At 41.4% G+C, this 14,018-nt stretch overlaps 1 protein-coding gene across 2 annotated transcripts in view; it reads left to right on the top strand.

Annotated features, from left to right (window-relative positions):
* serac1 (serine active site containing 1) overlaps positions 1 to 14,018 on the top strand; it is a 47,121-nt gene that overhangs the window by 13,664 nt on the left and 19,439 nt on the right. For both annotated transcript variants that reach the window (XM_042095652.1, XM_042095651.1), the window contains exons 5-7: positions 9,367 to 9,456; positions 10,977 to 11,108; positions 12,408 to 12,529. In XM_042095652.1, the coding sequence (XP_041951586.1) occupies positions 9,367 to 9,456; positions 10,977 to 11,108; positions 12,408 to 12,529 (344 nt within the window). The remainder of the gene's footprint in view (positions 1 to 9,366; positions 9,457 to 10,976; positions 11,109 to 12,407; positions 12,530 to 14,018) is intronic.

Consider the following 14,018-nt stretch of genomic DNA (forward strand, 5'->3'; position numbering starts at 1 on the left):
GTGATGGTGAAGTGATGATGAAGTGATGGTGATAGTGATAGTGATGGTGAAGTGATGATGAAGTGATGGTGATGATGAAGTGATGGTGAAGTGATAGTGATGGTGAAGTGATGGTGAAGTGATGGTGATGGTGATAGTGATAGTGATGGTGAAGTGATGATGAAGTGATGATGAAGTGATGGTGATGATGAAGTGATGGTGAAGTGATGGTGATGGTGATAGTGATGGTGATGATGAAGTGATGGTGATGGTGAAGTGATGGTGATGGTGATAGTGATGATGAAGTGATGGTGAAGTGATGGTGATGATGAAGTGATGGTGAAGTGATGGTGATGGTGATAGTGATGATGATGAAGTGATGGTGAAGTGATGGTGATGGTGATAGTGATGGTGAAGTGATGATGGTGATGGTGAAGTGATGGTGATGTGATGGTGACGTGATGGTGATGGTGAAGTGATAGTGATGGTGAAGTGATGGTGAAGTGATAGTGATGGTGAAGTGATGGTGATGGTGATGGTAACGTGATGGTGAAGTGATAGTGATGGTGAAGTGATGGTGAAGTGATGGTGATGGTGATGGTAACGTGATGGTGAAGTGATGGTGATGATGAAGTGATGGTGATGGTGAAGTGATAGTGATGGTGATGATGAAGTGATGATGAAGTGATGGTGATGATGAAGTGATGGTGATGATGAAGTGATGGTGATGATGAAGTGATGGTGAAGTGATGGTGATGGTGATAGTGATAGTGATGGTGAAGTGATGATGAAGTGATGGTGATGGTGATGTGATGGTGACGTGATGGTGAAGTGATGGTGATGGTGATAGTGATGGTGATGGTGATGGTAACGTGATGGTGATGATGAAGTGATGGTGATGGTGATGGTGATAGTGATAGTGATGATGAAGTGATGATGGTGAAGTGATGGTGATGGTGATGTGATGGTGACGTGATGGTGAAGTGATGGTGATGGTGATAGTGATGGTGAAGTGATGATGGTGATGGTGAAGTGATGGTGATGGTGATGTGATGGTGATGGTGAAGTGATGATGATGGTGAAGTGATGGTGATGGTGAAGTGATGGTGATGATGATGCTGAAGTGATGGTGAAGTGATGGTGATGGTGATAGTGATAGTGATGATGAAGTGATGGTGAAGTGATGGTGATGGTGAAGTGATGGTGAAGTGATGGTGATGGTGATGGTGATAGTGATGATGAAGTGATGATGAAGTGATGGTGAAGTGATGGTGAAGTGATGGTGAAGTGATGGTGAAGTGATGGTGAAGTGATGGTGAAGTGATGGTGATGGTGATGGTAACGTGATGGTGAAGTGATGGTGATGATGAAGTGATGGTGATGGTGAAGTGATAGTGATGGTGATGATGAAGTGATGATGAAGTGATGGTGATGATGAAGTGATGGTGATGATGAAGTGATGGTGATGATGAAGTGATGGTGAAGTGATGGTGAAGTGATGGTGATGGTGATAGTGATGGTGATGATGAAGTGATGGTGATGGTGAAGTGATGGTGATGGTGATAGTGATGATGAAGTGATGGTGAAGTGATGGTGATGATGAAGTGATGGTGAAGTGATGGTGATGGTGATAGTGATGATGATGAAGTGATGGTGAAGTGATGGTGATGGTGATAGTGATGGTGAAGTGATGATGGTGATGGTGAAGTGATGGTGATGTGATGGTGACGTGATGGTGATGGTGAAGTGATAGTGATGGTGAAGTGATGGTGAAGTGATAGTGATGGTGAAGTGATGGTGATGGTGATGGTAACGTGATGGTGAAGTGATAGTGATGGTGAAGTGATGGTGAAGTGATGGTGATGGTGATGGTAACGTGATGGTGAAGTGATGGTGATGATGAAGTGATGGTGATGGTGAAGTGATAGTGATGGTGATGATGAAGTGATGATGAAGTGATGGTGATGATGAAGTGATGGTGATGATGAAGTGATGGTGATGATGAAGTGATGGTGAAGTGATGGTGATGGTGATAGTGATAGTGATGGTGAAGTGATGATGAAGTGATGGTGATGGTGATGTGATGGTGACGTGATGGTGAAGTGATGGTGATGGTGATAGTGATGGTGAAGTGATGATGGTGATGGTGAAGTGATGGTGATGGTGATGTGATGGTGATGGTGATGGTAACGTGATGGTGATGATGAAGTGATGGTGATGGTGATGGTGATAGTGATAGTGATGATGAAGTGATGATGGTGAAGTGATGGTGATGGTGATGTGATGGTGACGTGATGGTGAAGTGATGGTGATGGTGATAGTGATGGTGAAGTGATGATGGTGATGGTGAAGTGATGGTGATGGTGATGTGATGGTGATGGTGAAGTGATGATGATGGTGAAGTGATGGTGATGGTGAAGTGATGGTGATGATGATGCTGAAGTGATGGTGAAGTGATGATGGTGAAGTGATGGTGATGGTGAAGTGAAAAGCTAAAACATTTTCAACTTTTAAACATGTGGGAACATTTTAGTGAAATAAAAACTTTTAAACGTGTGGGAACATTTTAGTGAATTAAAGTAACAAAACCGCTAGAATTCAAACTCTGTAAAGCAAAGATGTCATTTCACAGCATTCAACAGCTACCGTGTGATTACATTACATTACATTTGTTAAGCGCAATAGATTACATTACATTTGTTAAGCACAATAGATGACATTACATTACATTTGTTAAGCGCAATAGATTACATTACATTACATTTGTTAAGCGCAATAGATGACATTACATTACATTTGTTAAGCACAATTGATTACATTACATTACATTTGTTAAGCGCAATAGATTACATTACATTACATTATTACATTTGTTAAGCGCAATAGATTACATTACATTACATTACATTTGTTAAGCGCAATAGACATTTCATTACATTACATTTGTTAAGCGCAATAGATGACATTACATTACATTTGTTAAGCGCAATAGATTACATTACTTTACATTACATTTGTTAAGCGCAATTGATTACATTACATTACATTACATTACATTTGTTAAGCGCAATAGATTACATTACATTACATTTGTTAAGCGCAATAGATTACATTACATTACATTTCATTACATTACATTCAGATGAGGAATTTTTAACCAAAGCGACTACCAACATGGTAAACAGTTTAAGTTTTAAAGCAATTCTCTCTCAACAATTATAGGACAATTTAAAAAAAGGTAGAGTACAGTAAGAATAAGTGCATCAGTGAGTGCTGATTTTAAACAGTTGAGTGTCAGTTCTAGACGGGTGGTAAGTGCTTGGATCAGCAAGACTAGTTGTAAGTATGTTGTGCTATGAGAGGAGATGTTCTCTGAAGAGCTGGGTCTTCAGGAGTTTTTTGAAGATGGAGAGGGATGTCCCTGCCCTAGTTGGAACTGGCACTGCGTTCCACCAACGAGAAACAACAGATGAGAAAAGTTTGGATTGGCCTGAGTGTACCGGTGGCAGAGCTTTGGGTTGGTTGTAGACCAGGCGCACCGCCGCGTTCTGGATCATCTGAAGGGTTTTCACTGTGCAGGCTAGGAGACCTGTCAGGAGGGCGCCTATAGGAAGCAGGGATGGTGGGCATGGAAGCAGGGATGGTGGGCATGACGGCCTATAGGAAGCAGGGATGGTGGGCATGACAGCCTATAGGAAGCAGGGAGGGTGGGCATGACAGCCTAAAGGAAGCAGGGATGGTGGGCATGACAGAAATAATCATTGACTAATCAAAAAAATGAATTGACAGATTTGTCAACTACCAACATAATCATTATTTGAAGCCCTAGTCATTACATGTGTATTTCAATGTGCCAAAACACAAGACATAACTAATGAGTTAACAAATGAGAAGACATAACTAATGAGTTAACAAATTACAAGACATAACTAGAAAATGCAATTCCAGGGAATTACCATTGCATGTAAATGCAAAAAAGCTGCTGTGTATAACATATTACTTACAGTATGATTATTCAGATTACATATTCTTACAGTATTCTTGAAAACCACTTACTTGGTTAGATGTTAGCTTAGAGTATATGACAGTCAGTAAAAATAAATTGTCAATTCAATATTGATCAACATTCTTTGTTTTAATACAGCAGAATAATACTCAGAATACACTAATGAACACTTACCAATGTAAGCTTGAAGTAAAAATCACAGTTGTGTATATTATATATACAGAACTTGATCATGCCAATCATATTGTCCTAAGACAGATCTATTTATCAGTGGTAACTCTGAACTGGCAGCAACAGCTAGAGGCCTCAGTTAATGGTATTAGGTCAAATTTGATGGTGATATATACACTGAAGAATAAAAGAGTCAGCCCTTCAGATGATCAGTTTTAGACAGAACTTAGGTTAGAATCTTTTTTTTCACACAGCATAGCTCAGGTCTAAAAAGAGAGGTCTAACAGCACAGCTATGTTTCACAGATGTTACAGCACAGGTATGATTAAAGGTATGAATGGTTGACAAATATGATTCACAGGTATATATGTTCCATATAGTTAGTGAGTATAGTCCTCACACAACAATATATTTCTCAGAATGTCTCAGTGTAGATCTCAGATAAGTCTCAGTATGGTTAAATGGTATGTGCAGATATGTTGAGATATGGTCACATGTTTGTAAGAATGTATGTTAGTAGGTATGTTGCTAGCAACATTGTCATAGATGTATGGTTGACAGGTGTGCACACAGACAGGCACACACGTAATGTCATACATGGTCATCACTACTGGTCTGGAACCTAAAAGGCAAAAGCAAACAAGTTTAACAGTTATACCAAAACAAGGAATGTCTGCACAATTGTTCAATACAACTAAGGTATTTAAGTGAAGTTGTTACATTACATTCGGCTGACACATTATACGACTAACATGGTAAACAGTTTAAGCTTTTTAAACAATTCTCTCAACAATAAAAAAAAAAAGGTAGAGTAGGCCTACAATACAATTGTTGCACCATCAAGCTACTGGTAGTTAAATACTAGCCTATAATATTAAATTACAAACAAAGCAGAATTCTGTGTTTTATTGTTTTCAGTTTTAGTATAGGTGATAGCTAATCATATTTTTTAAAATATAAAACGTAAACAGCTTAGAAAACTTTGCAGGCAAAGGGTCTGTTGTTGCTGTTGATAATCATATGAGTAAGGACGGATCATTCTGATACTAAGTATCTTGATAACCAACTGCTATAACTTAAACAGCTTGCTAGGTCTGTCAGCCACATTTTTTCCTACAGATTACAATGTACTACAACTGGAAAGTTTGATTCACGTGCCAGGCTACACTTTAATTTATAGACCAGAACAATGCAGAAATGAGTAGGCCAAGTAAACATTGTAGCCTATGTTGACAACACAAACATTATAGCTCAACTTCTGTTGTGTGTTTTAACAAGACTTTAGTCGTATTGTCCATTTCCTAGCAGTAGCCTATTCATGGCTTTCATACGGTCCCTTTCCACAGGAGTATTAATAAAGCACCAATGCATTCATAATCTAGGTGCTTAATTGTCTGTTGAAAGGGACCTGATGAAACCCATTAATAGACAAACTATGGTATACCGTGATAGTGTTTACTTATTGTAGGCTACGTAAGAATCAGTAGTGTAGAATGAAACGTAACCTGGCCTATTTGATACACAAACAAGCGGTGTACAACGTTAAACATTTGTTAAAATAATACAATCAAAAGGCTACAATCAAGCACCACGAAGTCTGCATTCATAATCTATTCTAGGGAAAGTGACCTGATGTTGAATAGAACCACAGCCTAGTATCTGTAGGCCTACTTCTCTGGTTTACGTTAACGTTCTAGTTAAAACGCTCCTGGTAGGTAGGCCTAATGAACAAATGTAACGTTAGTGCATTACGTTTTTGTTAGCTATCGAAACCTACAGCTAATCGGTCACTGTAAAGTTGACGACATATTAACGTTGATTAACAGTGGGTTTCCTTACATAATACATATCAACGTAGCAAGGTGCTAACGTCAACTATTTCACTAACGTTAACGTTACCTAAGTTTAGTTATTTGTGACCCATCATTTCATACACGCTTACATTACATAATGTTTGACGACATAAATGACTCAAATACCAAAAACCGGAACACTTACCTTGTCTGTAATTAGAGAAATGTGCCTCTGAAGAAGAGTTTTACGAGCAAATAAAGTGACCAAGGCACAGCAGGCGAAGACGTTCAGAAGATTCACAGCTCCAGGGCCAGCGGTAGCTCAACTGTTGATTGCTTTCAGCTGCAGGTCAGGTCATAATGCTAAAAGTTGCCGTCACGGCGGTCAATATTAAGTCAATGGGAATTTATTGCTCTTTTATCGTAAATATCTCAAAAAGTATAAAGTTCACAAATGTGAAAAATACATTGGACAAATCTCCGTTACAAGACCTTTGTAGGAGTGTTTGAATGACGTCAAACGGTTCAGTGGTTTTAGAGCCTTTGAACGTCAAAGTTGGTCGGAAGAATAATAATAATAAGAAGAACAGCGATAATAGTCCATTGCATTTATATGCAATGCAACTAATGAGTTAACAAATTACAAGAACTGCAAAAAAGCAAAAGTGCAATGTGATATACACAGTATAGGCAGGTGGTGCATAGACAGGACAAGAAATATATAGTGCAGTGTAGACAGTATTATACAGTTGGTTTGCAGAAGGTGGTTTAGAGTAGTATAGATTAAATATAAATTAGGGATGCACAATATATCGGTGGCCGATATATTATTAGCCGATAAGTGAAAAAATGAAAATATTATTATCGGATCCGAACAAGTATGGCCGATAATTTGCGCCGATATTTTTTAAAGTCCTAATTTAGGCCTACGTAAGGTCCGTCTGGCTACACTGAGCTACTTGAGCTTGGTTGGCTATACTTTTCCCTCAATATAATGTCAGCGGTGTGAATGTATTTCACCACTCTAACAAAATCTGTGGATATGCGTTCATTTGGGAATCTGTGCATCTCAAAATCCTCTCGTGAATGATCCGCCATTTAACCTTAACAGAGCGGAGCTCAGCCCTATCTAGAGCTGTCTTGTGCTGGTGTGTTTGCACTTTACCGCGCTGGTCGGGGAAACAAATAAACAAACTCGTTAGTGGGACGAGTACATAAGTAGGTCTAGTTCTAAGTTATGTTTTAGTATTATATTTGCATTACTTTAGCTTGGGTTTTGTATTATTACCTAGAAATATGCTAACCATTCGTGCTTCAGTTCCAGACAGGTCATCATAATAAGTTATTAAAACCTTCGGGGCTAACGCCTTTCATTTCTGCTGCAGCAGGTTGTGCGCAACAGAGTAGACGGACATAAGATACAGTGTCACGTCCCACTGTCTAGGGGTGTTGTGGGACATAGACAAAGAGACGGCCAAAAATGGAAGTATAATTCAAAAACATTTATTTACAAAAATAACAATAAGAAAAATATTGACGAACGAAAAACAAGGCTTCCCAGACGAAAGGCCTCAAAAGTAGGCCCAGGTAATCCCCAGCCTTTTCCTCGACTCTCACTCGGGGAACAGGCAGGAGCAACAGCGACGGCCAAAAAACCAGAGCGCGTGGTTTGCGCAGCAGAGCGAAGCAGCGGAGCAAAGTAGTGTGGCGTAGTAGCGGCCAACCCAGAATCCAAGAACGCCCCAAAACCAAGAGACCCTCCCGAATGACGTCAGCCAGCACCTTTTATAGTGCTGGCCCAGCAATTAAGCCCCCTGCTGGATAGTCTGAAATTAACAAAACACAAGACACGGAGAGAAACAAGCAGACACAAAAATAAACACACACAGGGACGTAACACCCCCACCACCAAAAATCAACATCTAATGTTGATCAAGATGAATGAATTGATGGAGGCAGACAGAAACTGACTCTCCAGTCATGTTTCATGGGGAGATGATCACCCACCACCAGTAACCTCGTGACAAAGGACATCAGTACGAGAGGAACCATCTGGAAAAGAGACAACCTCTGTACATCCTTAGCACGTGAGAACAAATCCTCCACAGGAGAATAGGTAGAGATCACAGAAGCTACGGACACAGGACAATTGGCATTCGTAAATTCTCGGGAGACATAAGACTGCTTAAATGGATCTCCCTTCTCAGTAGTGGTAGTGCAACACCGTTTATGAGCGTTTAGTCCTAAATGAAAACAATTCAAACTCTCTAGCCACTCACTCGCAATTCACTGACGTCAGGTTCACTTAAAGGAGCCACACATACTGTAGGGCTAGGCTACTGTTATGTTGTTGACTGCCGTACTATTGAGGACTATTATGAGTTCTGTCCATCATTTGGTGGTAGGTAAAATTACTGCAATAAAATTATGCTTATTAAATGCTTTCCCCAAATCACTTTTCACAATTTTTTTTCAAGAGTAATATTATCGGTTATCGTATCGGTATCGGCATCAACAAACCAATAAATATCAGTTATCATTATCGGCGCTAAAATTCCATATCGGTGCATCTCTAATATAAATATGTGCAGTGTATTAACAGTTACCTTAAGAGCAGAATAAATATAGCTATGTAATATAAACAATGTATGAACAACATGTACAGATATGTGCTATGTAGTAGCAGTAACATTATAATAGTAGTAAGAATAGTATAGATAGACGCAGTGTATTTACAGAATATAAAATAAAAAAACAGAATAAATGCGGGTATTCAGTATGAAAAATAAAGACAGAGGTGTCTCACCTGTCCTGTTACCTGTGTTTCAGGGCTGTCACCTGTCCTGTTACCTGTGTTTCAGGGCTGTCCTGTTACCCGTGTTTCAGGACTGTCCTGATACCTGTGTTTCAGGGCTGTCCTGTTACCTGTGTTTCAGAGCTGACTCACCTGTCCTGTTACCTGTGTTTCAGGGCTGACTCACCTGTCCTGTTATCTGTGTTTCAGGGCTCTCTCACCTGTCCTGTTACCTGTGTTTCAGGGCTGCCACCTGTCCTGTTACCTGTGTTTCAGGGCTGTCCTGTTACTTGTGTTTCAGGACTCTCCTGATACCTGTGTTTCAGGGCTGTCCTGTTACCTGTGTTTCAGAGCTGACTCACCTGTCCTGTTACTTTCAGGGCTGTCACCTGTCCTGTTACCTGTGTTTCAGGGCTGTCCTGATACCTGTGTTTCAGGACTGTCCTGATACCTGTGTTTCAGGGCTGTCCTGTTACCTGTGTTTCAGAGCTGACTCACCTGTCCTGTTACCTGTGTTTCAGGGCTCTCTCACCTGTCCTGTTACCTGTGTTTCAGGGCTGACTCACCTGTCCTGTTACCTGTGTTTCAGGGCTCTCTCACCTGTCCTGTTACCTGTGTTTCAGGGCTGACTCACCGAGCTCGGAGGGAGCTGCATAAGGCTGCCAGGAGGTTCCTGGAGATCTCCTCAAAAGTCTTCTTGCGGCCACTAGATGGTGAGCACACCCTCAACACCCCCCCTCTACACCCTCTACACCCTCTAACCCCCCCCCCCCCCCCCCCTACACACTCTACACCCTCTACACACTCTACACCCTCTACACCCTCAACACCCTCTACACACTCTACACCCCCCCTCTAAACTCCAGTATGGTCCCCCCCCCCCCCCACCTCCAGCCCAGTCAGAGGTAAAACCGCCAGAACTTGTTGGAATGGCAGAACAGTGTGGAGCTGCAGCTCATTTGTTGGAATTAATTTCCAGTATGGAGCTGTTGAGGTCAGTGTGTGTTGAGGTCAGTGTGTGTTCATCTTCATCATCATCATCTTCATCACCAGTCCCTATAGTGCTCATCTTCATCACCAGTCCCTATAGTGTTCATCTTCATCATCATCATCATCATCACCAGTCCCTATAGTGCTCATCTTCATCACCAGTCCCTATAGTGTTCATCTTCATCATCATCATCATCTTCATCACCAGTCCCTATAGTGCTCATCTTCATCACCAGTCCCTATAGTGTTCATCTTCATCATCATCATCACCAGTCCCTATAGTGCTCATCTTCATCACCAGTCCCTACAGTGCTCATCTTCATCACCAGTCCCTATAGTGCTCATCTTCATCACCAGTCCCTATAGTGCTCATCTTCATCACCAGTCCCTATAGTGTTCATCTTCATCATCATCATCTTCATCACCAGTCCCTATAGTGCTCATCTTCATCACCAGTCCCTATAGTGCTCATCTTCATCACCAGTCCCTATAGTGTTCATCTTCATCATCATCATCTTCATCACCAGTCCCTATAGTGCTCATCTTCATCACCAGTCCCTATAGTGTTCATCTTCATCATCATCATCTTCATCACCAGTCCCTACAGTGCTCATCTTCATCACCAGTCCCTATAGTGCTCATCTTCATCATCATCACCAGTCCCTATAAGTAATGATGAGTTAGGGTGAAGGCTAAGGAAATGGTCCGTGTAACTGAGTTCTTCACCTCTTCTGCCCCTTTGCAGCAAAGCGACTGAGGAGAGCAGGTTTGACATCATGAGCCAAACATTTAAGTAGCAGCCAAACGTTTTGGAGTAGCAGCTAAACATGTTGGAGTAGCAGTAGCAGCTAAACGTGTTGGAGTAGCAGTAGCAGCTAAACATGTTGGAGTAGCAGTAGCAGCTAAACATGTTGGAGTAGCAGTAGCAGTAGCAGCTAAACATGTTGGAGTAGCAGTAGCAGCTAAACATGTTGGAGTAACAACCAGGTGTGTGTGTTTGAGTTTGTAAACTTGAGCCATAAGGATGCGGAAACTCATGAGTGTGTGTGTGTGTTTGTGTGTGTGTGTGTGTGTGTGTGTGTGCGTGTGTGTGTGTGTGTGTGTGTGTGTGTGTGTGTTAGAACACCTGAGCCATAAGGATGCGGAAACTCATGAGTGTGTGTGTGTGTGTTAGAACACCTGAGCCATAAGGATGCGGAAACTCATAAGTGTGTGTGTCTGTGTTTGTGTGTGTGTGTGTTAGAACACCTGAGCCATAAGGATGCGGACCCTCATGAGTGTGCGTTATGGGTCCTGCTGAAGAGGACACGGTCAGCCAGTCGAACAGAGAGACTCCAGGCCGTCCAAGACCTGGCACACAACACACACTGGCAAGGTGAGACACACACACACACACACACACACACACAAACACACAAAGTCAGAGACCTGGCACACAACACACACTGGCAAGGATAGACACACACACACACACACACACACACACACACACAAACACATAAAGTCCGAGACCTGGGGCCCATTGCACAAAACTAGAATAAGGGATTAAGCCGGGATATCTTGGTTATCCTGGCTTAATTTATCCGTGATCTGGTTGCACAAAAGCTGGATAGGGGGCAGCAGGATATGTTATCGTATAAGTTACCATGGCGATTTATTCTGTGGAGCTAGCCTGCTCCAGACCAGGCTAAGTTCCAGGATCTATTAATCTCATCCCTTATCTCAGTCAGCAGTCACCACAAACGGAAACCAGATAGATAGATAGATACTTTATTGATCCCCAAGGGAAAATTCAAGACCAATAGTTATTCCACTGCCCACTACACATTGTTATCACATATAACTAGACCCACTGTCATTATTTAAACATTTGTGATCATTAACTTCAATCATTTTGGATAAATGATGATTTTTAGATGATGTTGCAATCATTAGATAATTTACAGTTTCCCATAGACTATAAGGCTATATATAAAATGCCGCAATATTAGGGCCACAGAGGGATAAAAAAAGCTGAAAAAAACAGCCTGGCCAGCCTTAAGGTGGTTTGCTGGTTGACCAGCTTGTTAACCAGCAAAACCACCCTATGATGGTTGACCTGCTAGACCAGCAAAACTCTTGCGAAAACATACCTTTAGCTGGTTTACCCAGCTTATGATGGTAATTCAGCTGGTTTTGCTTTTCGTACCAGAAGAAGCAATTAGGCCGCTCTAGTTGCCATGGTGAATCAGTGAATCTGTGATCGGTGGTGGGGTCTATTTGAAGGAGCTGTGAGCGCGCACTTATCCAGGATCGGTTTCACCTGGCTTGATGAATCCGTGTTTGCTCATCCTGGCTTGGTCTTTGTGCAACCAAATAAGCCTGTACGCTCTTGTTTTGGATTCATTGAGCTCAGCTCAGTCACTTATCCTGGATGTCTTGATCCTACTTTTGTGCAACAGGCCTCTGGCACACAACACACACTGACAAGGTGAGACACACACACACACACACACACTCACTTACACAAGCACACACACACCTACACACACACACAAACACACACACACACACACACACAAGCACACAAAGTCCGAGACCTGGCATACAACACACACGGGCAAGGTGAAGAACCCATGCTCTGTTATCTGTGTGCGTGCGCGTGTGTGTGCGTGCGCGTGCGTGCGGGTCTCAGAGTACCAGTACCAGACGGCAGCGCAGGCCTTGGATCAGCGCACGGTGGTGGGATTGGCCCGGACGCCTCACGTGGATCTGCGCTTCTTCCTCCCGCCCCCTCAACTCCCCCAGGTGGACGACGTGAGTCCCAGAACAGTGTGTGTGTGTGTGTGTGTGTGTTTGTGTGTGTGCATGTGTGTGTGTGTGTGTGTTTCTGTGTATGCCCATGTGCCTGATTGTGTGTGTGTGTGTGTGTGTGTGTGTGTGCGCATTTGTAATAAAATATATTCAATTTGTAACAAATTATAGAGGCAGGTACTGTTATTTCACATCAAAATCATCTAAATAGTGAGGATTCTCATGTTATCATGCACATCAGATCTAAATAGTGAGGATTCTCTCATGTTATCAGCTTGTATCCACATCAGATCTAAATAGTGAGGGTTCTCATGTTAGCAGCTTGTATCCACATCAGATCTAAATTGTGAGAGTTCTCATGTTATCAGCTTGTATCCACATCAGATCTAAATAGTGAGGGTTCTCATGTTAGCAGCTTGTATCCACATCAGATCTAAATTGTGAGGGTTCTCGTGTGATAGTGGGGGTTCTCATCACATCAGATCTAAATTATGAGGGTTCTCATGTGATAGTGAGGGTTCTCATCACATCAGATCTAAATTGTGAGGGTTCTCATGTGATCATCCACATCATATCTAAATAGTGAGGGTTCTCATGTTAGCAGCTTGTATCCACATCAGATTTAAATAGTGAGGGTTCTCATGTTAGCAGCTTTTATCCACCTCAGATCTAAATTGTGAGGGTTCTAGTGTTAATTTTGTCACCCATTTTTAATTTAGTCTTAGTCTTGTGACGAAATGTCCTTTTTAGTCTTTGTCATATTTAGTCATTCAAATATCATTTTTGTTAGTCAAGTTTTGGTCGACTAAAAGTCTCGTCATTTTAGTCTAGTTTTAGTCAAAAGAAAACTAAAGGTATCTTAGTCTTAGTCAGTTTTAGTCAAAACATTTTAGTCTTTTTTTTTTTATAACAAATTATTTCTGATTACCATTTGAGTCAAATAGTGTTTCACACATCTCAATTTTCAAACAATATTGTGTGTCCACAGGGCTACTCGTCTGTTATAATTACTCATTCAGATTTTTTGTCAGTCAATATGTTTACATGCACAGGTAAGTCGAGCTACAGTTATGGCTCGGCTGGGATTTGACCATAGACAGTAAAAGATTTGACTGGACCACTGTCATATTCGTAGACTAGTGTTTCTCAAAGTGTGGTCCAGGGATCACTGGTGGTCCGCAAGCTATCCCAAGTAGTCCGCGAGCAGACGTGGTAAAATATAATATAGATGAGTTGTTTGCAATATTGAACCAACTTGTATGTAAAAACAGTTCTGCAACACTGTCTATGTAAGATATGCCAGTTTAAATCATACAGTATGAATCCACACAATAAGCAAAGTGCAAAGACAATAAGCAAGGTGGTTCAGTGAGTAGGCCTATTGTGTAGACTAATTATAGGCTATTGTTGAAGTAGGTCTAATCTTTTTTTTTTTAGCTAGGGTTAGTTAAGTGGTGCTGAAACTGAAAAAGTTTGAGAAACATTGTCATAG

The sequence above is a fragment of the Alosa sapidissima genome, chromosome 6 (genome assembly GCF_018492685.1).
Source record: "Alosa sapidissima isolate fAloSap1 chromosome 6, fAloSap1.pri, whole genome shotgun sequence".
Taxonomy (NCBI): domain Eukaryota; kingdom Metazoa; phylum Chordata; class Actinopteri; order Clupeiformes; family Clupeidae; genus Alosa; species Alosa sapidissima.